The sequence below is a fragment of the Equus przewalskii genome, chromosome 29, assembly GCF_037783145.1.
Source record: "Equus przewalskii isolate Varuska chromosome 29, EquPr2, whole genome shotgun sequence".
Classification (NCBI taxonomy): domain Eukaryota; kingdom Metazoa; phylum Chordata; class Mammalia; order Perissodactyla; family Equidae; genus Equus; species Equus przewalskii.
The window spans coordinates 20,071,287-20,098,639 of NC_091859.1; the positions used below are offsets into that span (position 1 = coordinate 20,071,287).

At 44.7% G+C, this 27,353-nt stretch overlaps 1 protein-coding gene and 1 long non-coding RNA gene across 5 annotated transcripts in view; one reads left to right on the top strand and one right to left on the bottom strand.

Annotated features, from left to right (window-relative positions):
• Positions 1–27,353, top strand: part of PLXNC1 (plexin C1) — a 142,089-nt gene that overhangs the window by 27,213 nt on the left and 87,523 nt on the right. For all 4 annotated transcript variants that reach the window (XM_070599495.1, XM_070599496.1, XM_070599497.1 and 1 more), the window contains 2 exons: positions 3,730–3,864; positions 7,548–7,648. In XM_070599495.1, the coding sequence (XP_070455596.1) occupies positions 3,730–3,864; positions 7,548–7,648 (236 nt within the window). The remainder of the gene's footprint in view (positions 1–3,729; positions 3,865–7,547; positions 7,649–27,353) is intronic.
• On the bottom strand, positions 170–26,462 carry LOC139080231 (uncharacterized). Its single transcript, XR_011534557.1, has 3 exons — positions 26,389–26,462; positions 7,280–8,339; positions 170–1,156 (listed from the first exon to the last, which is right to left on the bottom strand). It is a non-coding gene; the product is annotated as an uncharacterized lncRNA (long non-coding RNA).

Genomic DNA, 27,353 nt, shown 5'->3' on the forward strand with positions numbered 1-27,353 from the left:
AGCAAGTGCTGTGCCCCATCTCCAAGGTATCAAGTAAGTAAAGTTGCCCCATACTAGATCTTTCCAGCCCCAACCCTTCTATATCACCCATGCTCCAAGAGTAAATAAAATAAAATAAAATAAGCCCCAATAGCAACTGCAGTGCAACTCCAAACTCACTTAAGATGGATGAGTGGTGGTGTTTTGTACATTTTTTTATTGAGGTATAATTGACATATTACATTAGTTTCACGTGTATATAATGATTCAATATTTGTATATATTGTGAAATGATCACCACAATAATTCTAGTTAACATCTGTCACCAAACATAGCTATAAATTTTTTTCTCGTGTTGAGAACTTTTAAGATTTACTCTCTTAGCATCTTTCAAATATACAGTACAGTATTATTAACTATAGTCGCTATGCCATTGCATTACTGTGAATTATGTTTTTATTTACTTTCTCATTTGAAAGCAAATCCCAGACTCTAGGACATTTCATCCCTACCTATTTCATTATGCATCTCTAAAAAAAACTATGGTCATTTTCTTAAATAACCTTAACCATAATGCTATTATCACAAGTAACAAAATTATTAGTAATTCTTTAGAGTTATCTAATATCAAAGCCGTATAACTAAATTTTCCTGATTGGCTCAAAAATGTCTTTTTAAAGTTGTTTTTGTTCAAATGGGTATCCGAACAAGATCCTCCAGTCCCGTGTGGTTGTTGTGTTTCTCTTCATCTGGAGGGGCCTCCTGCTGTTCACTGCCCTCGACCTTCTGAGGAGGTCCCTCCTCTTGTGCACCCCGTGGACTGAATGAGGAAACGGTCTCTTGTTCTGTGGAGTGTCTCACATTGTGGCTTTGGCTCTTTGCTTTCTTGGAGTGTCGTTTAGCTTGTTCCTCTACCCTTTCTCTTTCCTAATGCTAAATGGAAGTTAGCACTAAAGGCTGGGTGAGATTCAGCTTTATGGGTAAGAAAACTTCATAGGTGGTTCTGCCAAATGATGCTTTTGATGTGATGAATTCCTTAAGAGAAATCTGGGCAACAGTCTTTCTTTTCTTCTCTTGAGTCACACTTAAGATTTCTATCAAGCGTTTTTTTTTAATTGGCTTCCTGTTTCTCCTCCTCTGTATAACCACTTTCCAGAACCAGATCAACTCTTTGAATCTGAGCAGATTAATAAAGAATATGAATTAGAGATGGAAGACAAGAACCATACTTGGTCAGTGCCTGCTGGGTGTCTCCCTTCACTCATAGTTTTCTGTAGGCCCGTGTTGTCCAGTAGAACTTTCCGTGATGATGGAAATGTTCTATACCTGCACTCTCAATATGGTAGCCACTAGCCATGTGTGACTAGTGAGCACTTGAAATGTGGCTAGTGCAACTGGGGAACTGAATTTTAATTTAATTAAATTCTCAATAGCCATATGTGGCTAATGGCTACCATTTTTGATGATGCTGCTACACAGTCATTTTAAAATGACTTGAGGCACAGGTATTTTCCACCTCCCTTGGGACATAACTGCTTCTGTTCTTTTTCTTTTCTTTTTTTATTTTGCAGGGGAAGAGTTGCCCTAAGCTAACATCTGTTGCCAATCTTACTCCTTTTTTCTTTTTTTCCCTGCTAAAGCCCCAGTACATAGTTGTGTATGGTTGTAAGTTCTCCTAGTTCTTCTATGTGAGCCACCACCACAGCATGGCTACTGATAGATGAGTGGTGGGGTTCCACACCTAGGAAGTGAACCTGGCCTGCCAAAGTGGAGTGTTCCGAACTTTAATGGCTAGGCCATCAGAGCTTGCTCATCGCTTCTGTTCTTTTTTAAAAAGTCATATTTAATATATTTGGTTAGTGAGATTGACTTTTACAGAGCTGCTACTGAATTTAATGAGCAGTTCACAGGCTTCTCGTGAGCTAGTTGTACTGAATCCACATGGACTTGACCCAAAGCAGATGATGGAATGAAGTCACCATCACAGGATAAAGCCAGACTCAGGCCCAGGTCCTGGGAGCAGGGGCACATGCAGGAAGATGCTCCACGTACCAAATTGATAAGAAGCCTTTGATTAAGTACAGATATATAATTGCCATCAGGATATGTGGGTACAGGCATATTATTGATCAGTAAGTGCATATGTAGACTTTGTCTGCAAAGAATCTCAGGTACCAATTTTTTCTTTTCAAATCATGTGCCCAGTGTAATTGATGTCCACAGTGGTGGAGACACAAACGTAGATATTATAGCTGGATGCATTCAAACTGACAAAATGTGGAACACCTTCACTTTTGAAAGGATTGTATTAGGCCAAGAGATAGGTACAAAGATGAATAAGACATGGTCCCTACCCAAAAGGAGCTTGCAATCTGGTACCAGCTTATTATCTATTGATTATTGACTGTGTGATAAGCATCTTTCACAATTCTCATTTGATCCTTACAACAACTGTATACAAGGAAGTCATGATTAGCCCCATTTTAGAGATGAGGAAATTGAGGCCCAGGGAGGTTAAGTTACTAGTTCAAAGTAGCACAACCACTTAAGGGTAGAACCAGGATGCAAACCTGAGCCCAGCTACTATTGGATTTCTCCAGGATTATGGTAACAGTCTCCTGATGAGTCTTCATACCCATGCTTCAAGCCCTCCCCTCTCACCATGTCGCTCCTCTGCTCAAAGCCTTGCAATGGGTTCCTCTCTCACCTAGAGTAAGGGGCAAAATCTTCACACAGGCCTACAAGAACCTACATTATCCATCATGTTAACTCACTGTCCACTCCTTTCTCCCTTGCTTGTTCTGTGCAAGTCATACTGGCCTTCTCTCATTTTAGGGCCTTTGCACCAGTGGGTCCCTCTTCTCAGAGCATGCTTGGTCCAGATATCTAAATGACTCACCCCGTCATCTCCTTCAACTCTCTAAATAAATGTCATCTTCTCAATCAGACCTGCTCTGAACATGCAGTCTCCATCTCCTTACCCCACTTAATTTTGACCTGTATCACCTTCTATTTTATAATTTACTTCTTATTAATTGCCTGCCATCACTCCCTATGTGCACGTATGTACATGTGCATGCACACACATGAGTATAAGTTCTGTGAGGGTAGGATTCTTCCCCCATTTTGCTCACTGCAATTTTCCAAACACCTAGAACATGCCTGATACACAGAGGATGTTCAGTAGATGTTTATTGACTGAGGATGAGTGAAACTCAAGTATGTCCAGTTTCAAAGCCATGCTTGCTTGTATTGTGTATATAAACACTTACTGACGTGTTTAGGCCTGTGAAGTTGTCCTGCTAACCTTAAAATGCATGACTCTTTAGAATTATATGACAGAATCAGAGTAACCCATGCAAATATATATGGAGCAGACTTTCTTTAGTTTTAAGATCGCTCTTGGCATAATACTAATGAAGTTGTCGCTTGTACCTTCTCATAAGGCCAGACGTGGTCAGGAAATGTGGACAATGAGCTTCCACATATGAGGGTACTGCTCCAGCACTGAAGAGTGGCTTTTTGGGGGTGTGTGTGACTTTGTCCACTACAAAAGCAGAAATACTGTGCTTGTTATTCCAGCCTTGTTGAAGACTGAGACATGAGAGAACAATTAAGGGACATGGTACCTTAGCCAATGTATGTGGTGAGTAAGAAAGGATGCGGTTTTAGAATTAAGCTATAAGTTTTGCCACCCTGCTATTCAAGTTTTTAATAGAAATCATATTTCTGTTTTTGAAAAAAAAATAGGTTATTCTTGGTGAGAATCTGACTTCAAATTGTCCAGAGGTTATCTATGAAATTAAAGAAGAAACACCTGTTTTCTACAAACTCATTCCTCATCCTAAGAAGAATATCTACATCTATCTAACAGCTGGGAAAGAGGTAGGTATAAATACTAGTTATTGCTTCTGACTTAGGAATAAAAATTGCTTAATTGATGTCATTATCTAGTAATGAAGCTTTTACTTTGAACTCCTGCTTTTAAACACTGCTGCAGGCTTTGAGGAGACCCTCAGTGGTTCACAGGCAGGGAATTAAAAACCTTACTGTCAGTAAGTAAGCAAGAAATATTACCTATTTAGACAATTTTATTATTGGCTATATTTCCAATGCCAAGTTTTTCAGAGTAGGGTGTGCTTGCAAATGGGTGCATAATCAGCAAGGTAACTGAATTTACACATTTATTGTGCGGGCACTGAACGGTTAGACGCATTTATGAATATACCCAGTGCGATTGGTTTTAGAATTGGGGGTTAATATAAGGCCACAGTCTCATACACATTCATGAACCAGAAAATATATGGCGCTTGCCCTCCCTCTCTTAATTTATCCAGCTATTTTAGTTTTTCTTCTTGCTTCTACTTATTGAAATAAAAAGGACACCTTTTTTACATTTTCTTCATTTTTCCAAAGTGCTTTCACTAAGGGAACTGGGAAGGAAACTAATTTTCATTGAGCTGCTACTGACTATGAACTAGTTCATTACCATTCTAAGTATGGTCTCTTTAGATGCATAGAGTTGTGTATACACACAAACATATAATCAACAATATTAATGAAATAGGTTAATAATTTAATGAGGTAAATTGTCCTTGTTTTATATATGAAGAAGGTAAGACTTGGAGGGACCGGCTCGGTGTCATAGTGGTTAAGTTCACATGTTCTGCTTTGGTGGCCCGGGGTTTGCCAGTTCAGATTCTGGGCACAGACCTACACACCGCTCATCAAGCCATGCTCTGGCTGCATCCCACATAGAACTAGAAGGATTTTCAACTAGGATATACAACTATTTACTGGGGCTTTGAGGGGGAAAAAAAAGAAGAAAGGAGGAAGATTGGCCACAGATGTTACCTCAGGGCCAATGTCTCTCACCAAAACAAACAAAACACCTCATCAAAAAAAAAAAGAATGTAAGACTTGGAAAGGTTAAATAATTTGCTCAAAGATATATATGGCTTAGACCTTATCTGGGCTAGGACTTAAATTCTGCCCTGATTTTAAAGCTCATGATAAATGAGATCAAATCCCAAATTTGTGAAAACTAAACAGGTCATTCTGGCATGGCAGTTTTGCCCCATGACCATTTGAACATAGAAAGCGCAGAGAAGATAATTGAGACTTAAATGTAGCGGATGCCCTCAGCCCACCCCGGTTTTCCATTGTTTTCCTCTCAATCATGCTAAGGACAATAGCAATGACATCAATCTCATGTGCTGTTGGAGTCACAGAGTAGTTGTGCAAGCACTTTGCAGTTTCTGAAAATCCTAAAAAGGCCATATTGCCCTTTGCATGTTGAAAAGTCACTTACGTCAAAGTGACCACATTGAGATGGCCACTGGATCCCATATATCTTTGTAAACCAGTTCTTCACCCCATGGAATCTTCCTGACCAGGTTGCTTCACCATTCAAACACTTTTTATTATATTTCTTCCCCACGGTTCCCATATTTGAAAGATTCTCGTCTGCTCAACAAACCGCATGTATTAAGTAACAATTCCTGTTCTCAGGCTTTATTTATCAAGGGCATCTCAAAAGTGCCAGTCAGAGAACTGACTGTGCTACCACACAGAGCTGATAAAATTCCAGCTCAAAGCAAAGACGCTTGAAGTCTTGCTTAATCTGTGCATATTTTTCCATCCAGCTTTTTGAAATGTTGCAAATAGCTCATAAATTCTCCTTACTACCTTCCCCGGAACCCAAGACTGTAGGCTGGGAACCTCTGTGAGAGCCACCGTAGTTGGCAGGTCCTCACTTTCTGAAGGTAACGAGTTCTAGTCTCTGGTCAGTCAAAGCCTGAAGTCCTGAGGAGCATTTTCAACTGGGCATCAAAGCTGGTCATTCTTGGCTTCTTCACTTTGGTTAACTGTTAAAGATCCTATTAGTAAGACTCTAGTTGAACCAATGTAAGTCCTTGAGAGGCAAAACCTGAGGAATGTCCTTTCCTAGACTCTTGGGGAGATGGTAACAGCCAAACTAATACTCCCTGGTACTTCCATAGAACGGCCATTAAAAATAACCATGTGGCGATATATGCAGTGTTGTGGAAGAGTCACCATGATGTGTTATTAAGTTAGAGAAGCAGGTCCAACGTAGTTTGTATAGTGTCCTCTCTTTTACAGAGAGTTATATATTTGTGTGCCTAAGTACATTGCATGGTAGTTCTCATAGAGTGTTCTAGAGATTCATATTTGACTAAATGTTCTGAACAAAAGTGGTCCTAGGAGCAGATGTTACTTGTGATATCCCTCCTGGAGTATCATCGTGCTCAGCATATTCCAAGGCTCTCAGAAGCCTTGTGCTAAAAAACCTATTTCACTTTTTCAGTGTGAGGTTTCATGTTTGTTGGACCGTGGAACCTTTTTCTCACATAATAGCAATAGCCAACATTTAATGAGCATTTAGCATGTGCCAATGTTTGTAATAACCCTGTGAAGTCAACAGCACCATCACCATCTCACAGATGAGAAAACAAGGTTAGAGAGATTACATGACATTTATGAAAGTCCCCCAGAATTAGAAAGATGTTTTGTGAACTACAAGATAATATCCACATTCCGGTTAATTCTGGCTCAGGCTGTTCGTCTGCCTGCCACATCTGTCAGCAGCCTTGAGGACTGTGAAGTGGACGAGTATGGTTATCCTCCATGAAGTCAACTTAGAATTGAAGGATGCTCCTCAGGACAGCCCCTGGTTGCCTCACGAAGCCCTTCTAGAACTCTCCATTTCTCTAACCTTTTTAAGAAGTGACTTACACTTTCTAGCATGTACAACTTCCTTACTGAGTTCTACAAGTTCCCTTAGTACCTGCTGAGGGAATTTGCCTGCAGAAAATGCGCCGCGCACACTCAGGTCCTCCCTCCCTCCGCCTGCCCTGCTCCGAGGCTCTGACTGCCTGCCTCCGATGCCGGGTCTGCCCAGCGTGGATTTCCTCTCTGTGGGCTGCTGCTGCCTCACAACTGGAGGAGGCAGCTCTGGGGGCAGAGACTGATTTGAAAATTCCTGTCATTTCTTTTATTTTCAACTCCAGTGGAGGGGATGTGAGCAAGTGAGCCAGGAGCTAAGGGGATGGAGCTACCCCTGAGAGGGATGTGGGAGGGTTCTCCCCATTTCCACATCCAGTGTCAACCTTGAGCTGACACTCCTGGGTCAACACCTTTTCCTCTCCCCAGATGCTCATTTGCAAAATGCCGCTGACCACTCATTGACTGTCTATATGAAAACCAGGTGACCTGATTCCATGATCCCTTTGGAAATCGTTATTAGCAGCTCAGAAACCTGACTACATATCAAACTCACCTGAGAGAGCGGTCCCGCCCCAGACCTGCTCAGCTGGAGTCTCAGGCGCAGAGAGTCTGGGAACCTGCACTTTCAAAAGCTCCCTGGGGTATTCTGATAAACTGCTTCGTACCCTAGAACTTGAGAACCGCTGCCCGATGTCATTACAGAGTTGTTCTGAGTTTCAGTTGATAGACATGCTCTTTGTGGCCCTTTATCAAATAAGGTGCTGTAGTTTTTCTGGTGGTGCTTATAATTCCATCTGAACTGCTGTCATCTTTATTTTTAGGTGAGGAGAATTCCTGTTGCAAACTGCAGTAAACATAAATCCTGTTCGGCGTGTTTAACAGTGTCAGACCCTCACTGTGGTTGGTGCCATTCGCTACAAAGGTATTTCCTGAATTCTTTCTCACCAACTCACATTTTCGAAAAAGCGTCATGTGGCAAAACACTTGTTGCCCTACTTTGCGGATCTGTTCCAATGACCTGGGGGAAGCGATCTCTTCGCCGACTAAAATATTTTTATGTAATCCTAATTAATTCTCAGAGATGTTCCCAACCGAGTCAGTGCTACTAAATCGTTTGACTTGGACCACTGAGGGTTCCCCAGCGTGGGGCTGGGAGGAGGCGGGTGTGCAGGATAGGAGGGTAGGCTGGAGCTGTCAATTTTGCTTTTACTTTCTACAGAGTTCTCCAAGACTCGAGATAGAGGCAAAAGGTTCGCCCTCAGAGGAGATAAAAGAATAGGGATGTTTGAAAAATTTCAAATGAATCCTTATAATGTCACGTATGCCGGTGGCTCAGTGGAAGCCTTATTATTGATGATGTTGTCTCCTAATGCGCTGTACAGCTATGGGCCTGATGTACAATCTCAGTCTCCGGGCAGAATCTGCCCAGCCTGGTCTTGAATTACGATGTTCACGACCCATCTAGGCTCAGGGGCGACTTGTAGCAGCTTCCTCGCCATAGCAGCTCCTAGCGTTGCTGGGACCGGCCTGGTTGGATTCGCTGTTGCCATGGCAACCCAGCACTCGGGCTCTCGCTATAGAAGCGAGGAGGAGAGAACCTGCGCTAGCAGCAGCTGAGGCAGAAAAAGAAAAAAAACCATAACAGTGTCTGTCAGTTTGGTTGGTGCTTTCAGTGTTTAAAGGTGAAAAAGGATAAGAAAGAGTAGAACAGGTGCAGAGAAGCTGAAGGCTGAATGAGGGGCAGTTTGGGGATAGAAAAAAGGACTGGGGAGAGAATTGGAAAGCTTCTGGGGGGAGGAGGCCAAGAGAAATGAAGAGAGAGGGGGAAAATACAATACACATACGCAAGAGGTTCAGGAAACAAACTGAAAATGTAGGGATGGAATTAATTAAGAGTTCATGGAGGAAGTCAAAAGCTGAGATGCAGCAAGACGCGTAATTGCCCTTGCCTTTTGCTGTGCTTTCTTACCGGGCTCTTTCCGTCAGAATCACTGGCAGACAAAAGAAGCAGGGCCAGGAAAATTCTCATGAATAATTGTAATTGGGTAGGAACGTTTTCTTCTTGTCGCTTGCCCAAGACGAGAGTTAAGAAATTAACTGATCATGAACAGCATCTCATCGTCACACACCCACTAAGCAGTTTTGTCATAAGCTTTCCAATCCATTCCATTTATGTGGGTCCCCTGTCTAAATTTGTAGAGCTACGTGCAGGAGTTAATTCAGTGACAGTGGTGGTGATGGTTGTGATAGTGGCGATTAAATAGCCAGGCGTAGCTAGTGGCTGCTCTGTTGACAAACACACATCTGGAGTTCGTGGGAGACATCCGGGCTGGTGATAGGAATTTGGGAGTTAGTAGTGTTTAGATGAAATGAAGTCTTAAGACTAGATGAGGGAGGGAGTGTAGAGAGAGGAGAGAAGGAGATGAAGAACTGAGCCTTGAGGTGATGCAGTGTTTAGGGGTCAGGGAAATGAAGAGGGAAAAACTGGGGAGGGAACAGTTGGAAAAGAAAGAGGAAAAAACCAAAGAAGATGGTTTCCTGGAAGCCCAGGGAGAAAGGAGGAGGGAGCAATCCACTGTGCCTGATCATGCTGAGAGGTCAGGTGAGAGTAGAAGCGAATTGAGCCACTGGACTTAGCAGGTGATGATTGGTGACAGTGACAAGGGCACTTGTGGGAAGTGGTGCTAAAGATGCAAGGGAACATAGGAAGAGGACAGAGCAGAGACAGCTCTTTAGAGGGGCTGTGCTGAGAAAGCAGAAAATGAAGCAGACGCTGGATGAGAAAGTGGAGTCCAGAGAGTTGTGTTGTTTTTAAGATGCGTGAAATAACGGTGCGTTTTTGTGCTTTTGGGATAGTTCCAGTAGAAGGGAGAAACTGATGGTGCAGGAAATAGGAGAGAGAATTGTGGAGGGTTGTCTTTCAGAGGCTGAAGGAAAATATGGTCTAGTGCACCAGTGGGGAGGCCGGTCTTAGACAGGAGCCTGGGACCGTTCATGCTTGATGATGGGAGGGAAGGGGAAGCCATGGGCCCAGGAGCAGGTAGGTGGTAGAAGCATGTACAGTGTCTTTTCACCTTGCTCGCATCATTTTCAGTGACTTAAGACCAGTGAGAGTGAGGTGGGGGAGGAAGCCGTGGAGGTTTGAAGGGAGAAGAGAGAAAAGGTGTGAAATAGAGTGGGAGAGAGAACAGAGTTGGGAAATAGAGAGCGATTGCCAGGCAGCATTTAGGGCCCGCTTGAGGTCGGTGGTCTTGCTTTTGAAGTGAGAGCTGTAAGCATGGTTTTGCTTTCGCAAGTCATGTTCAGCTGTGCTGGCATAGTCGTAGAGTAGGGGAGAGTTAGATTGAGCCAGAGTTGAGGTTTTGCCAGGAAATACATCAAGAGGGAAGAGAGGGGCTGGGGAGCTGAGGGTGCATGCAAGGGATGGACAATGATATTGATATGGATATTGATACTTATAATAGTGGACCCTGGGCTGTAAGCCAGAAGTGAGCTTTACGGAGGGGAATGAGGGCATGTGGGGAGTGAGGACGTGAAAAGGTGGCGGGATCTGTGCATTGGAGGTTGTTTTGGGGTTGAAGACTTGTTGGAGCTGGGGAACTGGAAAAGGGGTTGTGTTTGGACTGTGGGGAGCTTGAAATTAAGGTTGTGGAGAGCGTGGAGTTGTTGGTCATGACAAGGTCTAGGGTGTGACTGTGTAGCTGAAGTAGGATGGAGGACAAGATGATTGGCACAGAGGGACCAAAGAACTGGGATGTCAGAGTGTTAGATGGATCAGTCACCTAGAACGACGATGGAAACAATGTTGGAGAGAGTGAGGAGTGAAATATTCAAGAAAAGAAAGGAATTGGCTATGGGTGGGGTGGTCTGTAGATGGTCGCAACAGGGAGGCCCTAGGGTGGTATGGGCTATGGCGTGAGCTTCAAAGCTGAGGGGGGGAGCAGGCTTGGAAAGAAGGGGTGAAGAATCATCTAGAAGAGGCAGCAAGACACAAGCAGGACACCTGTATGAGGGAGAGGAAGCAGCAAGCCCTTGAGAGGGCTGTGGGGAAGCAGCGTCCCCAGAGGAGAGCCTGGTTTCCGTAAGAGCAAGAAGATGAAAGGAACACTGGGGCTTTTAGTGATGGCGGGCTCTTGAGTCCCAGCCTTGTATAACTGCCTGCTCCCCCTGCTTCTGCTCTTGCTCCCTCACCCCTGCCCCAGTACTCTCCAAGACGAGTTGTCCTTTTAAAATCTAAGCCAGATCATGTCATTCCCCAGCTTAGTAACCTCCACTGGCTTCCATCTTAAAATTCAGTCTGACTCCCTTACTTCAAGGGCCTGCATACAGTGCTTTCCAAAATCTGGCCCTTCACTACTTCTTGGACCTCTCATGCCACCCTTTCCTTGGTTTACTCTACCCCAACCATACCAGCTTTCTTTCTGACTTAAGAATATGCCAAGCTTGTTCCTGCCTCAGGGACTTTGCACTTGCTGTTTCCTCAGTCTAGAATGTTCTTCTCCCGATCTTTCCACGCTGGCTCTTTCTTGAGGGTCAGGTCCCAGCACACACGTCTCCACCTGATTACCCAGTCTGAAGTAGCCTCACCTCACTCACAATGACATCACTCTTTTCTTTGTGGCCCCATCACTATCTGAAATGATCTTATTTCTCTGCCTCTCCCTTTATTGAAATGTGAGCTGCATAGGGACCTTGTCTTGTTCATTACTGTATTCCCAGGCTCCAGAACAGTGCCTGGCACATAGTAGGTGCGCAGGAAATATATGTTAAATGATTGGAGTAGATTGATTGATTGGGAAATTCTACCAATGGCAGGTTGAGGCTTGTGAGTTAAGTATTATAAAACATTCTGGATTTGCAGACTGATGGCCCTTCCCAGCCATGTCACATCACTTGGTTTCAAAGTGGCTTGGTTCTGGCCTAAGATGAAATAAAACCAAGCCTCTGGTCTGTGACTCATGTTAAGCTCCCAGTACCATTCAAAATTAGGAATTCTAAAGGGGGATGTTTTCTTATAACTGTAGAGCATCCCACTGTGTTTATTTTAAATGTCACAGATTTATTTAGAAAAATAATTTATTTTCTCTGTTGAGAAGGTTGAGCTTTCTTGCATACGTGTCTAGAAAGTGGATTTGTTGGGGGGCGGGGCAAGAAAACCATCTTAACTTCCTGTTGATTGGGTGTTAAGAATAGGCATCCAATATAAGCAGATGAAAAGCGATTAGATAAACAATGAGCTCTAAAAAGTCTAGTATTTTATTGTTGGAACCTCAAATCCAACCTGTGCTGAATTTGTCTGTGTGGGTGGAAAGTGAATTTTTGCAGGCTGAATATCTTGGGTTTGGAAGCAGCTTCTCAGTTTCTCCCATATTGCAAAGCATAGCACATGTGTTCAGTTATGGATTTCCACAAAACTGGCAATCCTGAACCAATGAACGGGTGAGGTTCCAAAAGTTCATTTGCAAGTTTGTTTGGCACGCTGAATGCATTTTCCCATAGAAACAATGTCATAAATTAAGGACCGATTCCCAAGTCAGCCCACAAAAATTGATTTATTTAATTTCAACAAATATTTATTGACTATCTACCAAGAACCCAATGTAGGAAGTGAGATAACTAGATGATGTTGAGAGAAATCAGATGTCATTCTTGGCCTTAAGGAATTGACATCCTAGCAAGGGAGGCAGACGTGTCAATGGCCAACGTTCATTCATTTGGTCGTACATCCAATCAATGAATATTTATTGAGTGCCTACGATGTACTGAGCCCTATGCTAGGTGCTCAGGAGACAGTTCTTTCTTGCCTACAAGGAGCTTGCAATCTACTGAGGGATGTAGACAAGTGTATCAGTCAGGTTTCTGCTCCCATAATACTGCGTTGACAAGCAAATTCTTAGCGGCTTACAAGAACAAACATTTGTTTTTCTTCTCCATGGGTCGGCTCCAGCAGGAGGCCTGGGGGTGGGGGGTGCTCTTCATCAAGCTGCAGGTGGAGAGTGTGATTCAGGTCTGCTTCACGTCCATCTCGTCCTGCACATGCTCTTCTCAAGGCAGACAGCAGAAACACAAGAGCCCAAGCTAAACTATGCAACACATCCCAACCCGCTGCTCATGTCACGTTTGCTGATATTCCATTGGCAAGTAAGGCACAGAGCTGAGCCCAACTCCAGTGAGATAGAGAGATATCCTCCACCTGCTCTAGGAGAACACGCTGCAGAGGGACGTGGCAAAGGGTACTGATGTGTTATTCTAGTATAGGAGAGATCGAAGAATTGGGAACAATAATCCAGTCTACCTTAAAAGGTTAAGGAGGTACCAATCTACCAATAGGTAAATAGAGTGTGATAAGGGTTAGTCAGCACAGAGGAAGTGGAGGATTCCGTGGGGGCACATAAGAAACATCTAACCCAAACTTAAAAGGTCAGGGAAGGCTTCCTGGAGGAAGGGATGTCTAAGCTGAGCCTGAAGTGTGAGCAGATATCAGCCAAGTACAAAGAAGGCAGGGGAAGCTGGCTGAGGGAACGGGCTGTGCCAAGACCAGCAGCTGTAGGAGCGCCCGGCCCAATCCTCAGTATGATTGGATGTCCAGTCTAACAGAGTAGCACTGGGAAATGCAGGCAGCCTGGTAGGCAGGGGCAGATGAGCACGGGTTATAATCCATGTTAAAGAATTTGGATTTTGTTGGAAGGACTTTGGGGAGCTTCAGTTAGAGAGAGACAGGATCAGAGATGTGTTTTAGAAGAAGCATTCTGGTGCAGGATAGACTAGAGGGGCCTCTTCTGGAAGCCGCGGATCACTTAGAAGGTGGTTGTAACCCAGCAGGAGACTGGGGGCTGAAGTAGAGAGATGATAGTGGTGATGGAAAGAAGTGGGTGGATTTAAGAGCTATGTGGAAGAGAGAATTGACAGGACTTCGTGATTAATTGGGTTCCCCCTTGAGTCTGACACACTAAAAATAGGGCCATAAAATGAGAAGTAAAATATCAAGGTGGCCCCTGTTTTTCTGGAAGATGTATTCTTTCTCCCTTGATCTAAGTCCTCACGAAGAAAATAAAGAAATGATACCCAAACATGCACTGGATTCCTACTGTGTCCCAGCCCCTAGACACAGCACTAGGTTGGAGCCCGAAGGATGGACACCTAAGTCAGATAGGGAAGGACTTGCGAGAGATGCCAGAGCTGAGTCTCAGGGTGCTGGGGGGTGAGTTATTGCCCAGTGATACACGGACTTCGGTGTTGAGATTGTAGGGCAAGGAGTGCGGGTACCTGGCCTTGGTGACCAGAGGACAGAGGTGTCATTTACTGGGCAGGGATGGAGGGGAGTAGGCTGTTGGGATGCACAGCAATGCAGGGGGTGACTTCCACACCGGCAGCGGGAGTGGTCCAGCAGAGTGGGAGGAGTACAGGTCCTGGAGTCAGCCTGCTGGGGGTCACATCCGGGCTTCTGTGGGCCCTGCAAGTCTCTTACCTTCTCTGTGCCAAATCCCCTCTTCTATAAAGCAGGGTTGGTAATAGTACCTACCTTAGTGGGTTGCTGAGAGAATTAAATCAGATCATGCGCATGACGTCCCAGGCACAGTGCCTGTTCATAGTGAGCACTCAAGTAATGTTAGCTTTTACGATGGTGGAAGCCCAGAGGAAGGAGCCGTTAGTTGTAACTGAGGTTGGGCAAGGCTTCAGAGGGGAGGTGGCATTAAAATTAGGCCTTGAGGCCTGAGTAGATGTTCACCAGGGGACGGATGGGGTGGGAGGCACTTCAGGCAGAAGAACCAGCACAAGGAGAGGTCTTTTGAGGGAGCAGCAGATTGAGTTCTATCGGTCTAGAAGGAAGGAAGAGCATGGGGCGCTGGCTGGGACCAGGATGGGAAGGGCTCTGAGTTTGGACTTTATTCACTGGTGCTGGGAACTTATTAAAGGGTTTTCAGCAGAGGGCTGACATGATCATATTTGTGTTTGAAAAGGTTATCCTGATGGCAGTGGAGACAATGAACTGCATTAATCCAAGCATGAGCTGGACCACACCTCTCACCCTACCCCTTCCCCTTCCAGGGTCCCTGTCTTTTGGTATATTTTGTAAAGAGTGAGTTTATCTCACATCTCTTCCCGAGTCATCTACTTGGCAGCCATTTCTCCACCTCCACACCTCCACCTCTCCCAACACAACCCGGGGCTCTGCTTGTTTTGGTCCCAGTCACGTAATGGAACCAGGGCTGGGTCCTCTTCAGAAAATGGGCCATGCAGGAAAGGCCACACTGGTCTTGATCGTCCCACCCTGTCTTGCCCCAGTCTGTACACGGGGTGTACAGGCTGGGGACAAAGCCCCCAGGCGTGCTCATTATATGCTATCTACAGATCAAGTTCTCCTGGCTGATTTGTATAAATTTAACATTTGCCCATATTCTTCTACATGTTTCTTCCACGGTGACAGGTGGAGGAACTTCAAACAGCCCCCCGTAGCGGTTTTAGGTTTTCGGCTGCTGGTAGGCTATCCTACACATGAGACTGGGAATGAAGCCTTTTCTCCACTTGGCCTGACAACAGGGCTGTGTGTCCAGTCCTCCTATCAGACTTTCTGGAAGGATTGGGGGTAACAGAAGAGGATTTCAAACAAGGAAGAGAAAAACTGAAATTCAAATGCTAAATATATTTGTCCCCAGTTGTTGGAGTAGCAAACAAAAGGTGTTAAAGGATTCGCTTATGGACGCATCCAGTTCCTTGCATTACTCTCCTGTCTTGAGGTCCGCCTTCCTTCTCTCCTCGAGAGACATTGCTTCCCCCGAGCCTGCTCAGGGCCAGTCGTTAACCCTAAGGGCTCTGGGCTGTTACTGCCCTAAAGCTTGATGGAGATAACCCCTGGTGCATGGCAACACTAGCCACTTTCTGCTGAAGCCTCAGTGACTCTGGTCTGGTCTGCCGTCATGAGAGGAGGGCAACCTGCAACACAGAAGGCCGCTGAGGGCTTTTCAGTAGAGGCGTCCATCGGGGTGTCCCACTTACCCTCCAAAACGCAGCTTCAGTGCCCCTTCCACAGGAGGCCTGCCTTGAGGCCAGGCCCGGGCGGGTGACGGCGTCTGCACTGATGGGGAGGAACGTGCTTATGTGACACCAGACGCTGTACCCTGCGCAGTCCATGCCGTGTTCCATTCAGTCCTTGGTACCCTGTGAAGTAAGTACTGGGACAGTACCCCCTTAGAGATGAGAAAACAGCCTTAGGTTGTGTGTTTGTTTTCTACTGCTGCTGTAAAAAAGTTACTACAACCCTGATGGCCTAAAACAAGATAAATGTATTATCTTACAGTTGTGGAGGTCAAAAGTCAGCAGTGGAGGGGCCGGCCCAGTGGTGTAGTCGTTAAGTTGGTGCGCTCTACTTTGGTGGCCCAGAGTTCGCTGGTTTGGATCCTGGGTGCAGACCTACACACTGCTCATCAGGCCATGCTATGGTGCCATCCCACATGGAACTAGAAGGACTTAAAACGAGGATATACAACCATGAACTGGGGCTTTGGGGAGGGAAATAAAAGAGGAAGATTGGCAACAGATGTTAGCTCAGGGCCAATCTTCCTCGCCAAATAAAGCATAACTTATTAAAAAAAAAAAAGTCTGCAGTGGGTTTCACTGGACTAAAATCAAAGTATTCGAAGGGCTATGTTCCTTCTGGAGGCTGTAGGGAGAATGTGTTTCCTTGACTTTTCTAGTTTTTTGGAAGCAGCCTGCATTCCTTGGCTCGTGGTCCCTTCTTGCATCTTCAAAGCCAGCAGTGCAGCATCTTCAAGTCTCTCTGGCTCTGGACTCTGTTTCTGTCGTCACGTCTCCTTCTCTGACTCTGACCCTCCTGCCTCCTCTTACAGGGACTCTTGTGATTACTTTGGGCCCACACAGATAATCCAGGCTAATCTCCCCATCTTGAGATCCATAATCACATCTGCAAAGTCCCTTTTGCCATGTCAGGTAACATGCCATCACAGGTCCCAAAGATTAAGACATGGATACATTTAGGGGCCATTATTCTGCCTGCCACCAGTTACCCAAGTGGTGGAACAAGGATTCAAATCTAGGCTGGGCTCTAACTCCCAAGCCAGTTCCTTTACCTACCACTGTGGTGAAAGGGAAGAGAAACAAGAGAGAGACATTATCCCTCATGGCAGTGAGAGGAGAGGAGAGAGCCTGGTCCAAATGGACCCTTCCCAGATGACTGATTTTGCATAAGACAGACAGTGGGACTCAGAGCCAACCTGAGCTGTGGAAACCCTTCCACCTTGAACGTTTAAGCATCCATTTACGAGGTATTCATCAAGCACCTAGCGTGAGTCACGCACTGTTCTAAGCACTAGGATTCTCTAGCAGTGAACAACACAGCCCCAAATCTCTGTTGTCATGGAAGTCCTTCTATCTAGTGAGCCGCATGAGTTTCCTGGGGCTGCTGTAGCAAAGGGCCACCAACCAGTGGCTTAAAATAACACAGATCTATTCTCTCCCAGTTCTGGAGGCTAGAAATCCAAAATTAAGGTGTCGGCAGGTCTGTCCTCCCTCTGAAGGCTCTAGGGAAAAATCCTTCCTCTCCTGTTCCAGCTTCTCGTGACTCCTGGTGTTTCTTGGCTTGTGGCAGCTTAACTCCCATCTCCGCCCCCGTCTCTTCATAGACATTTTCTCTTTATGTCCAAATCTCCCTCTCCTTTCTCTTATCAAGACACCAGTCATTCAGTCATTGGACACCTTATATCCTGGATGGTTTCGTCCTGAGTTCTTAACTAATTATATCTGCAAAGACCCTATTTCCAAATAAGGTCCCTTTCTGAGGTTCTGGGGGACATGAATTTTGAGGGAACATTTCAACCCATACCTGAGGGAAGATGGACAGTGTGAAATAAGGAAATAGAGAGCAAGCCAGATGGTGATCAATGTAATGAAGGAAAATAAAGGAGAGGAGAGGGGTAGTGAGTGCTGGCTGGAGAGGGGAGGTTGCAGTTTCAACCAGAGAGGTCCTGGAAGGCCTCACTGAGAAGAAGACATCTGAGCCAAGACTGAAAGAGTGCATTCAGCTTTGAGGATGTCCCCCTTCGTAGGTTATGGCCACATCTCGCTGAGTGGCCAGGAAGATGGTTCAAGACAGAAGAGTGTTCTAATTCTGCATTCGTCCCTCCATTCCTTCCAATCCGGATACGTCCTTGTGCTTGAAGTCTGAGCAGTGACACTCCTTTATGGTCCAGTGCAGCTCTAATGACAGTGATGATGATAATAATGGGATTTGGGGGTGGCCCCTCCTTCTTGTGTGAGGACCCCATTGTGCCGACTAATTGTGTAGAAGCAAGTAGGACAACTGTCTGTGGGGTGGAAGCAGTGGGGAGCAAAGAGGAATATGTTCTTCAGGCCTCTGGGCATGACGGAATTACCCTAGCAGAGGCCAACCTGTGCATCTCGGTTACTGAGGATGCTGAAGAGGAGTTGAGGGCCTTCTGACACTGGAGAGAGGTCCTGGGTGAACCTGAGTCCCTGGGTTCTTCATCATCTTTATCAACTGTTAGGAGCTGTGAATAAATACTAGTTATTTCAAAGCAGACGGTCAAGAGGAGATAAAACTGTGAAGAGGCACAGCTCTGGACGCCCCGGCCGCTGACGGTGGTCGGCACAGGAGAATGGTGGCCTTACTCAGAAGCCAGGGTTGCTTGGTAGAGCCGGCAACTGAGGTCCTCAGACCTCAGCATCCAAACTACTTATCCGCGCCATCTCTTTAATTGATGCTCTCTGAACTCGAACAAGTACCATTAGGAACGCCCCTTTTAGTAAATACGTTTTATTGGAATAGATCGTTTTTTGAAATGACCTTATCTCAGGCAGCAGCCACTTTCTGATGTATTGATTGGCTTTTAAAACTCCTCAAATGTTTCCACTTGTCTCTGTGACCTGGTATTTGTCCTGTTCCCAGCAACTCCACCACATTCGAACACAGTGTTCACATCCTCATTGGACGCCTTCCTGCCAGTCTTCCGTGGTTTGGCTTCTGAAATGTTCCGTAATCTTTGGGTGCGTGTATTCTGCTGTATTGAGATTGGACAATTTCTCATATGCCAAGCATGGAATTCAGTATTGCTCTCAGGAGGATGGGGTTGTTATCATCGCCCCCTATTTACTGGGGGGGGGGGGAAACTGAGGCCCAGAGAGGCTAAGGAATGTGCCCCCCGTGACGCAGAGAATGTGTGGGAGAGCAGCTTTGAACCAGATCTTTCTGACTCAAGAGATATCATTTTCCCACTTTTCTTTCCATGCTACCCATTTAAGAAAATGTCTCCCTTTAAATTCTTCAGTTCGTGGTTTGCATTTGGAAATAAAAACGCCAACTTTTAGTACACTCATAACCCACAAAAGAACCACATGGGGGGAAGGCCACAAATCCCTTTTGTGTAAGTGTTTCAGTCTGCAGATGTGTTTTGTGTGTGCTAAATAGCTCAAAGTTTCAAGACAAAGGCTGGTTTTCCCCCACGCCAGTTAACAGGCCAACCCAGTGACAAAAATCAATGAAACAACTGATGCTGGTATCATGGAGACGTAGTCAAGAATTTAGTCACTTGAAAGTTTAGTTCTTAATCCAATTCAGCCAATGCTTGTTGAATACCAGCTGTGGGCCAGGCTCTGTACTAGGCCCTGGGTGAGACAAAGATGAATGAGGCTCCGTGGAGAAGTTTATAGGTTAGTGTGACACAGACACCGAACAAATAATTTCAGTACACCGTAACAAGTGCTCTCCTTGTTGATGCCCAAGGCATGGGGGGACTCCGAAGAACACTCTAGTCTTGGGAAGAAGGAGGGCTGTGATTAAAAGTCTGCCAGGAAGCCTGGAGCTGTGTCTGCCTCCTTACATAGAAAAGGTGTGCTGGCTGTTGACCGGGTGTGTGAGCCCTGCAAATGGGCAGTCTGGGTCACCTTATGGCTCAAATCCCGGTCTCGTCACTACCATTTTGTGTTTGTTGGCTGATGTCATCCAAATTTTCGCCTAAATTCTGTTTGACTTGCCCATGTAATAAATATAATAACAACTACTACTATTTACTGACACATTAGGTAAGCCTTGGTTAAATAGATACATGTATTTGTAACAACTCTGTGATGTACATTTTGTAGCTGTATGTTTTTGTAACAACTCCATGAGGTAGAAACTATTATTATCTGCATTTCTGCAGGTGGACAGCCTGAGACACAGAGAGGGCACGTGACTTGCCCAAGGTCACCAGCTTGTAATTGGCAGACCCCCTCTCCCCTTCCTTCACTAAATTCTAGCCAATCTGGTCTTTAATCAGTTCCTTATAGAGACCAAGCCTTAAGTGACCTCAGGGGCTTGGCTCATGCTGTTCCTTCTGACCGGAATGTTCATCCCACTAGTCTTGATGTGGCCAGATCATTTTCATCCTTGAACTCCAAGCTAAAATGCCATCTTTCTTTCTTTCTTTTTTTTTTTTTAGAGATTGGCACCTGAGTTAACATCTGTTGCCAATCTTCTTCTTTCTCCCCAAGGCCCCCGAGTACGTAGTTGTATATTCTAGCTGTAGGTCCCTCTGGTTGTGCTATGTGGGACGCCACCTCAGCATGGCTTGATGAATGGTGCCAGGTCCACGCCCAGGATCCAAACCGGCAAAACCCTGGGCCATGGAAACAGAGCACGCAAACTTAACCACTTGGCCATGGGGCTGACCCTAGAAGTGCCATCTTTCTTGATCAACCTATCTAAAGTAGTTCTTCCCTGCTACATTTTTAGTTTCTGCAGAAGACTTACCTCAATTTGAAATTATGTTAAGTTATTGTGTATTTGTTTGGTTTCTGTCTGTGTGCCTCACTGGAACGTAAGCTTGTTAAGAGGGGGACCTTAACTGGCTTATATGTTGATGATGTGGCCCCAGTGCCTGGTATGGTGTTTGCTGTCTGGTGGGCACTCAGTAAATATTTGTAGAATGAATGCCAGGCATGGTACTCGGCCCTGGGGTGCCAAGGAGAATAAGGCAGGTCTTTCCCTGGGGACACTTACAGTCTCGATGGAGAGACAGGCAGTCAGCAGTAATGCAATGTGCTGTATACACCAGGAGCATGTGTAAAGGGCCACAGGGACACAGAGGAGGGAGCAACTGCTTTGCTTGGGAGCTGGACAGACATCATGTAGGAGGTGACATTGAACTAGCCTTGAACAGGAACACAACGTCACCAAGTGTTGCAGGCCCTAGGACCTTCTGGCCAGTGGGAATAGCACATGCTGGGAAGAGCCAGGCATGTTTGCATGTGTGTGTTTATCAAATAGTTGCTCTCTGCCACGTGCTGTGTGCTAGACATTAGGGATCCGTGTTTTTAGGAGCTTGCAGGCTAGATGTAGAGACAGACTCGCCAACCCACAATTACCTGGGGATGAGTTTGGAGAGCAAAGCAGAAGCTACATCATAGTATCGGATGAAGAGATGAGCGTGGAAACGTGTTCTGGGCTCCAGGTCATGCTGAAAGGCACATATGGGTAGACGAGTTGGTGTTGGCAAGGGCGGGCCACGGAAGATTGTGAAGGGGGAGTGACAGGTCAGCTCTGCACTTTGAGGAGACCACGGATGTTGATGTGGTTGACTGGGGCCACTGAGCTGGGAAGGAGGGAGACCAGTCGGGAGGCTGCTGCAGGGGCCCAGGGCAGAGGTGATAGGCGGGGGTGGAGTGCAGAAGATAGCTTAGAGCGATGAATGAATAGGTCGTGATCAATTGAGTATGAGAGCTGACAAAAGAAAACAAAAAAGGCCCCAAATTTTCTAAGTTGATCCGCCATCTGGATTACTGCTTGTTAACCAAGATCGGGCAGTGTTTCCCAAGGTATGTCGCTAGAATCTCTAAGCCCTCTACAAAAAAGTTAGAAGGTGGTGCATCCTTCATTCCTCTCTTGGAAAGTTACAGAACCCATCAGCATATTCAAGGCTCTGAGACGTCCTGCAGCAAAGAAACTTGTTCCATTTTATTTAGTGTTTCCCAAACTTCTTAGCCATGGAACCCTATTTTAACCCTAATACCCAGAACAATCCAAAGAACACACTTTGAGAAATGCTGAGAAATGGAATAAAACCTGTATTTTCCTATATGCCACAGGCTCTGGGAGGATCTATTTACTTTTATCTTGGCATTTATGATGTTGCTATCCTGGAGGCCTTTAAAAATGTTGAGGAACTTGGCACAGTAGGAAGGGTATGGACACCAGTGCCAGAGGGCTAAGAGTCACACCATGCTATCTAACCCTCTGTTCCTAGGCCTCCCCAACTCCGAAATGGAGCTGATAACAATCACACCTGTTTCCTGAAGTTGTGAGAATCAATGAGTTAATTCCCAGAAAGCCCTGGGCACAGTATCTGGCTCGTGGGAAGAGTGCAGGTAGTGTTAGCTCTTGAGAGAGGCAACACAGGGTGGGAGATGAGACCGTGGACTTGGAAGCTCCGCTGCCTGGTTTTGTATCTCAGCCCCTCCATTTACTAACTCTGTGAGCCTGGGAAAGCAATATGGAGCCCCTGTGCCTCAGTTTCCCCCATCTGTAAATCAGGGACAATTATCGTACCCACTTCGTAGATTTGTTGTGAGGAATAAATGAATCAAATCGTGTGAAAGACGGTTGCCTGGCATGTCAGATGTTTTCACTTTTAAAAAAATCTTCTAAATTGTCTCTTGTTATGAGCATAATTTTATCGTGTAGGTTGACTTGCAGCTCCAGTGATGAAGATTCAGTTTTTGAGCTTTCCCAGAAAGTTATTTTGGTCTTGTATTTTGGCATTCTCCTTTCCTGACTCTGGAGGCCTTGAATTCAGACTTCAGTTTGTCACAGTGACTTCCTATTATTCTCTGCTACTCAGTCGAGTTTGGTTTCTTCATCTTGTGGACTGAAATGTTAATGAAAGTCTCTACATTCTGGGGACCACCTGGCCCCTCCGCTGGGCTCTGTGCCTTTCCTACAAATGCAGACATCTGATTCGAATCACTTAGCAGAAGACCTTGGGGTGTTCTTGTCGAAAAACCTTCCCCAGCGTGGACAGTCTCCTGTTCCCGGAGAGAGAGGCTGCGTTGTTTCCTTGTTCAAAGTTTTCTGATATTGTATCAGTATAGAATCTTTGGAACAGATCCCCCTAACTCCCACATGCAGGCCAATTACCTGATACTTAGTTATCAGTTTCCTTCGGGACTGTCTGCTCTTGGTGAACAATTAGATTAGAGGATGCTGATGAAATTCGAGTGGCAGGAAGTAGAAGTTACATTTCTGAGTTTAGAGTTTCTATTTCAAGGTTGAGTAAGCGGTAAATTTTTACTGAGAAATTCCAGCCTAATAGAGTCAGATTCTCAAGGTCCCCCAGCCCAGGCCATGGGCATTTCACCCGCCTGGAAACTTCAGCTCCTTTTCAGAGGTGGGTCTCCCTGTTCTTTATGTTGGCATGAAAACAATTAATAATTTAAGCCATATCCATTTAAAAAAATAGAAATACTGTATAAATACAATACTGTAATAATAAATTTAAAAGTCGATCTAGCTGGGCACTGTTCCCAGATTCCCAGCTGAGCAGAAACACAAATAAGTAAAGAAGAAAAACTGCTATATAATGCAAATGGCTGCAATCTCATTGTTTTCTGCTATTCTTTTATTGCAGATATATGGTATTGAAGTTACATTATGGATAAATAGGTTTTGGGCCCAACCTGAAAACCTAATCCCTGTTTATAATATTATTTCTCTGGGGAGAAAAGTGTATTCCATATTACAAACACATGGTTGGCAAGCAGATTTTCGGAGCACAATAGCTTTGTGAATTGGGGGCCTCCTGGAATTTTAACCTCTAGTTGGATGTTTTGTATTCGGGGCTAGTGATAGATGAAAATGAGAGGTCTCTCAGAATCCCCACCCCTCCAAATCCTTGCGACCCTCTTCATCCCAGAGACTCTGCCTCATCTTCTCTCTGCTCTGTTCTTGGGGTCCTCATCTCTGTCGCCTCTTCCTGGGCCAGCCCCGCCCTCCAACCGCTGTTGAGGCCTCAGGAAGCCAGGAGGAACTCTGAATGTCTCTCTCCTTGTGCCCCTTATGAAATGGTAGTTAGGGCTCATAGGAGGCCATGCAGCCAAGTGGCCAAGTGTGTGGCCCTGAAGTTAGACTTCTGCCACTGGCAGCTGTGTGACCTTGACATGTTACTGCCCTTCTCTGAGCCTCTGTTTCAACCCTGTCGAAGCAGGTTGTTGTGAGGACTGATCGGGGGGACTAATTGTAAACACTCAGACCAGTGCCTGGCAGGGGACAGTGTTCCCTCCACGCAGGTATGTGATTGGGTAAGTTATTCAGGTATATCAGGGTTTAGACAGATTTCTACAAACTCAGGAAGCAAACCTACTGTAGAAAATAGTTTCTGAATTTCAAACAGCAAACTCAGAAACACGTGTCAGGAACCTCTCTGTTTGTGAGCTGGGGCCTGGGTAGGTTTTGAACATACTTTTTTGTGAGTTGGGGCAGGGGAGGTCCACATGCTTAGACAGGTGAGTGGCGACATCAAACTCTGTTCTGATTTTGAATAGATTAAGCTCTCCAACACAGTTTATGCACAAGCCTTCGTGAGTAGTGTGATTCACTGAGTTGTTTCCACATACAATTTTTTCACCCAAGGAAAGTTGGGTTTTTTAAAATTAACTTTTCGGGGTTTGGCGTTTTTTTCTTCAGACAGTCCTTTCTTTGTGTTTGAGCTGGTTCCATTTCCTAATTTGCGAATTGTCTAGTGTCTGCGCTATCACGTAGCAGATCTAGCTGGAAATGAGGATGAGAAAAGTAAAATGCTGATCAAAAGTCTTAGGACTTTGGGGAAGACCCTCAGGAGAGGAGGCAGCAAAAGCCATAGAGTAAGGTAAGAAAAGCACATATTTCTTTGCCATTTTCTCCAGAATGCCCTCATTCTGATTCAAATCCAACTTTCCTGCTATCTGTGGCCTGAAGAAATTGAAATGAAGCCGGTTAAGAAGTCGGTCTGTCTGAGAGTGCCTCACTGAGGATCAACCCCACCAAGAGTGTGTCCAACAATGAGATCCTAATTTTATCTGGGCAAAGGCCGAAGTGTCTATGCGCTTGACTGTTGCTTTTGTGATACATGGGAATGAGAGGGATAGCTTTCAAAGGCATCATTTCAAAGGAACTGGTTTTGTTTACTAAAATGAGCAGCTAGAAGATTTGCCCCCCGCCTTTAAGAAATTTGAATGTGTGGGTAATGTGCTGTCTTGAAGATTTTATGATCTGCAGTATTGGAGAAGTGAATAAGATACTGTTGTCGATTGACCAACTGGTTATATAAGCTTGGAGTCACGGTTTTTCTTTTTTACCGGTGAGGAGCAAGAAAGAGGAGTTTCGAAATTTCAGAAGTGTTTTATAGACAAGGAATTATGTTTACTTGCTTAACATGGTTATATTTTGTTTTCTACCTTATACAAAATAGGAAATGAAAAGTTAATTATAGATTTTTCTTTTTTTTTTTTTTTCTAAAAGATAAACTGAAAACCTCAACTCCTAATTTGTTCCCTCTCTGGCCCCAGATTTAAACTTTTAGCTTATGTTAAAAATAGTCTCTTTACCATTAGTAGGAGTTAGACATAAATCATAAGGAAATTCTAGAAAGAAAAATCACCAACAGAAAGGACCTATAGAGATTTCATATTTCATCCATTCGTTCAAAAAGATTTATTGAAACCCTAGTATTTGCATATCATGCTCCAGACACTGAGGGATTTGCTGAAGAAATGTTAAAAACATTCTCCCTCCCTTTGAGGAGTGTAGCGCTTGGGGAGAAATGACGTAGACGTATGAAATAGTTAAGTTGTAATTCAAGGCAGCGTATGATTAAATACCAAAATGTGCGGTTCCGACAAGAAATGCTATAGGAGTTCAGAAAAGGGAGTGATAACTCAGTGGCACTACTGTTTTCTGCCTACAAATTGGCAAATTGTAGCACTATTTGTATGAAATATTTTACACTTGTTTTTTTGGCAGCCTCAGGCCTTGACTCCCAGGCAGCATTAAGAGTCTACAAAAATGTTTGTACTCCAATCTCTCTAGAGCTGGCTTTTTTTTTTTTTTCTTATAGGCAGAGGAAGTGCTTCATATAAACCAGAGGGCCCATGAGAGGCAGGTCGTTTTTGACAGTCATAATCTCTTTCATGTACAAAATACGGAATCAGCCTCGTCATTCTCTGCTTTTCAATTCAGTAGCATTGTCCCTCTGTTGCAAGCCCTCCCTGACTTTGAGAGGCAGTTTAATTTGAACTTAATGTCCGTGACGGACGAGCTAGCCATCAGGGGTCAGATAAATTTATGGCTTTGGAGAAATGCTGATGAAAATCCCCATGGTCATGATGTTGGAGAAGGAACTGACACAAACGTAGGGGAGTTTGGACACAGATGTGCTCTCTGTGAGCAGGGTTCCCCAAAATGTCAGAATATGATGACATGCTGAAAGTACTGTGCCTGGGATGATGTTTTATGAAACTCACTGGCTTCCTGTTTTATTTTTGTCGTATTCAAATTAGCACAGAGCTCAAAGACAAAGCCATGGGGCCTAAAGTCTTAAGAATCAGAAAAAGAGAGAGCAAAGAGGGAGAAGAAGAAATAAAACACAGTGAAGTCAAATACGCTATTTGAGCCCCTACCTCATTCCACTCAGAGACGCTCCAGGACTCCCCAGCTGAATGTGGTTATCATTTGGTTGCTTTTCCATCTTGTGATTCATGAATTTTCAGTTTCTTTTAAAACTCAGCTGTCCCTGCTTCTCCCCACCCCTTCGTTTTAACCTTAGGCCTTGAGGCACAGATAACAGAGATGTTTTGTTCTTTCCTTAATATTGTTCAATGGAACGTCTGTGGAGTCCAACAACATTTGAAAATAACATGGCACTCAGTGTTCATTCTTCTTGTCAGGTTGGCGGCCCTTCTGGTGAGGCAAGAGTTCCCAAGTTAGCGTGACCCAGAGTGACCGAGACATCAAGCAAACCAGTGATCTCACCACTCAGCTTCTGATCATGTTTATCAAAGCAGTTGGCCCTGGTCACAGCTTAAGATTTATTTGGGGCATCCTCTGAGCTGACTGGCTTGGGAAAGTGGCCCTGGAAAGTGTTTCACCCATATCTTTTGATATAATTTGGTATCTGTCTAAATAAATGTTATATAGCAGATGGTTATGAAATGTTTTATCAAATTCTTGGGAAGACTCTGCCCTTGACATATTTTTATTTAGTTATCATGCTGCAAAGGACAAAATAGTAGCTTTATTTTAATTTTTTTTAGGAAGATTGGCCCTGAGCTAACATCTGTTGCCAATCTTCCTCATTTTTTCTTTTTCTCCCCAAAGCCCCGGTACCTAATTATATATTCTAGTTGTGAATCCTTCTAGTTCTTCTATGTGGGATGCCTCCACAGCATGGCTTGATGAGCAACGTGCAGGTCCAAACCTAGGATCCGAACTGGTGAACCTGGGGTTGCCAAAGCAGGGCACGTGAACTTAACTGCTATGCCACCAGGCCAGCCCTGCTTTGTTACTTTTTAACAACAAAAAAGCTACACAATAGGTTGATATGCTGGGAATGAATCACAAACCAAAAATTTATACAAGCTGTCAA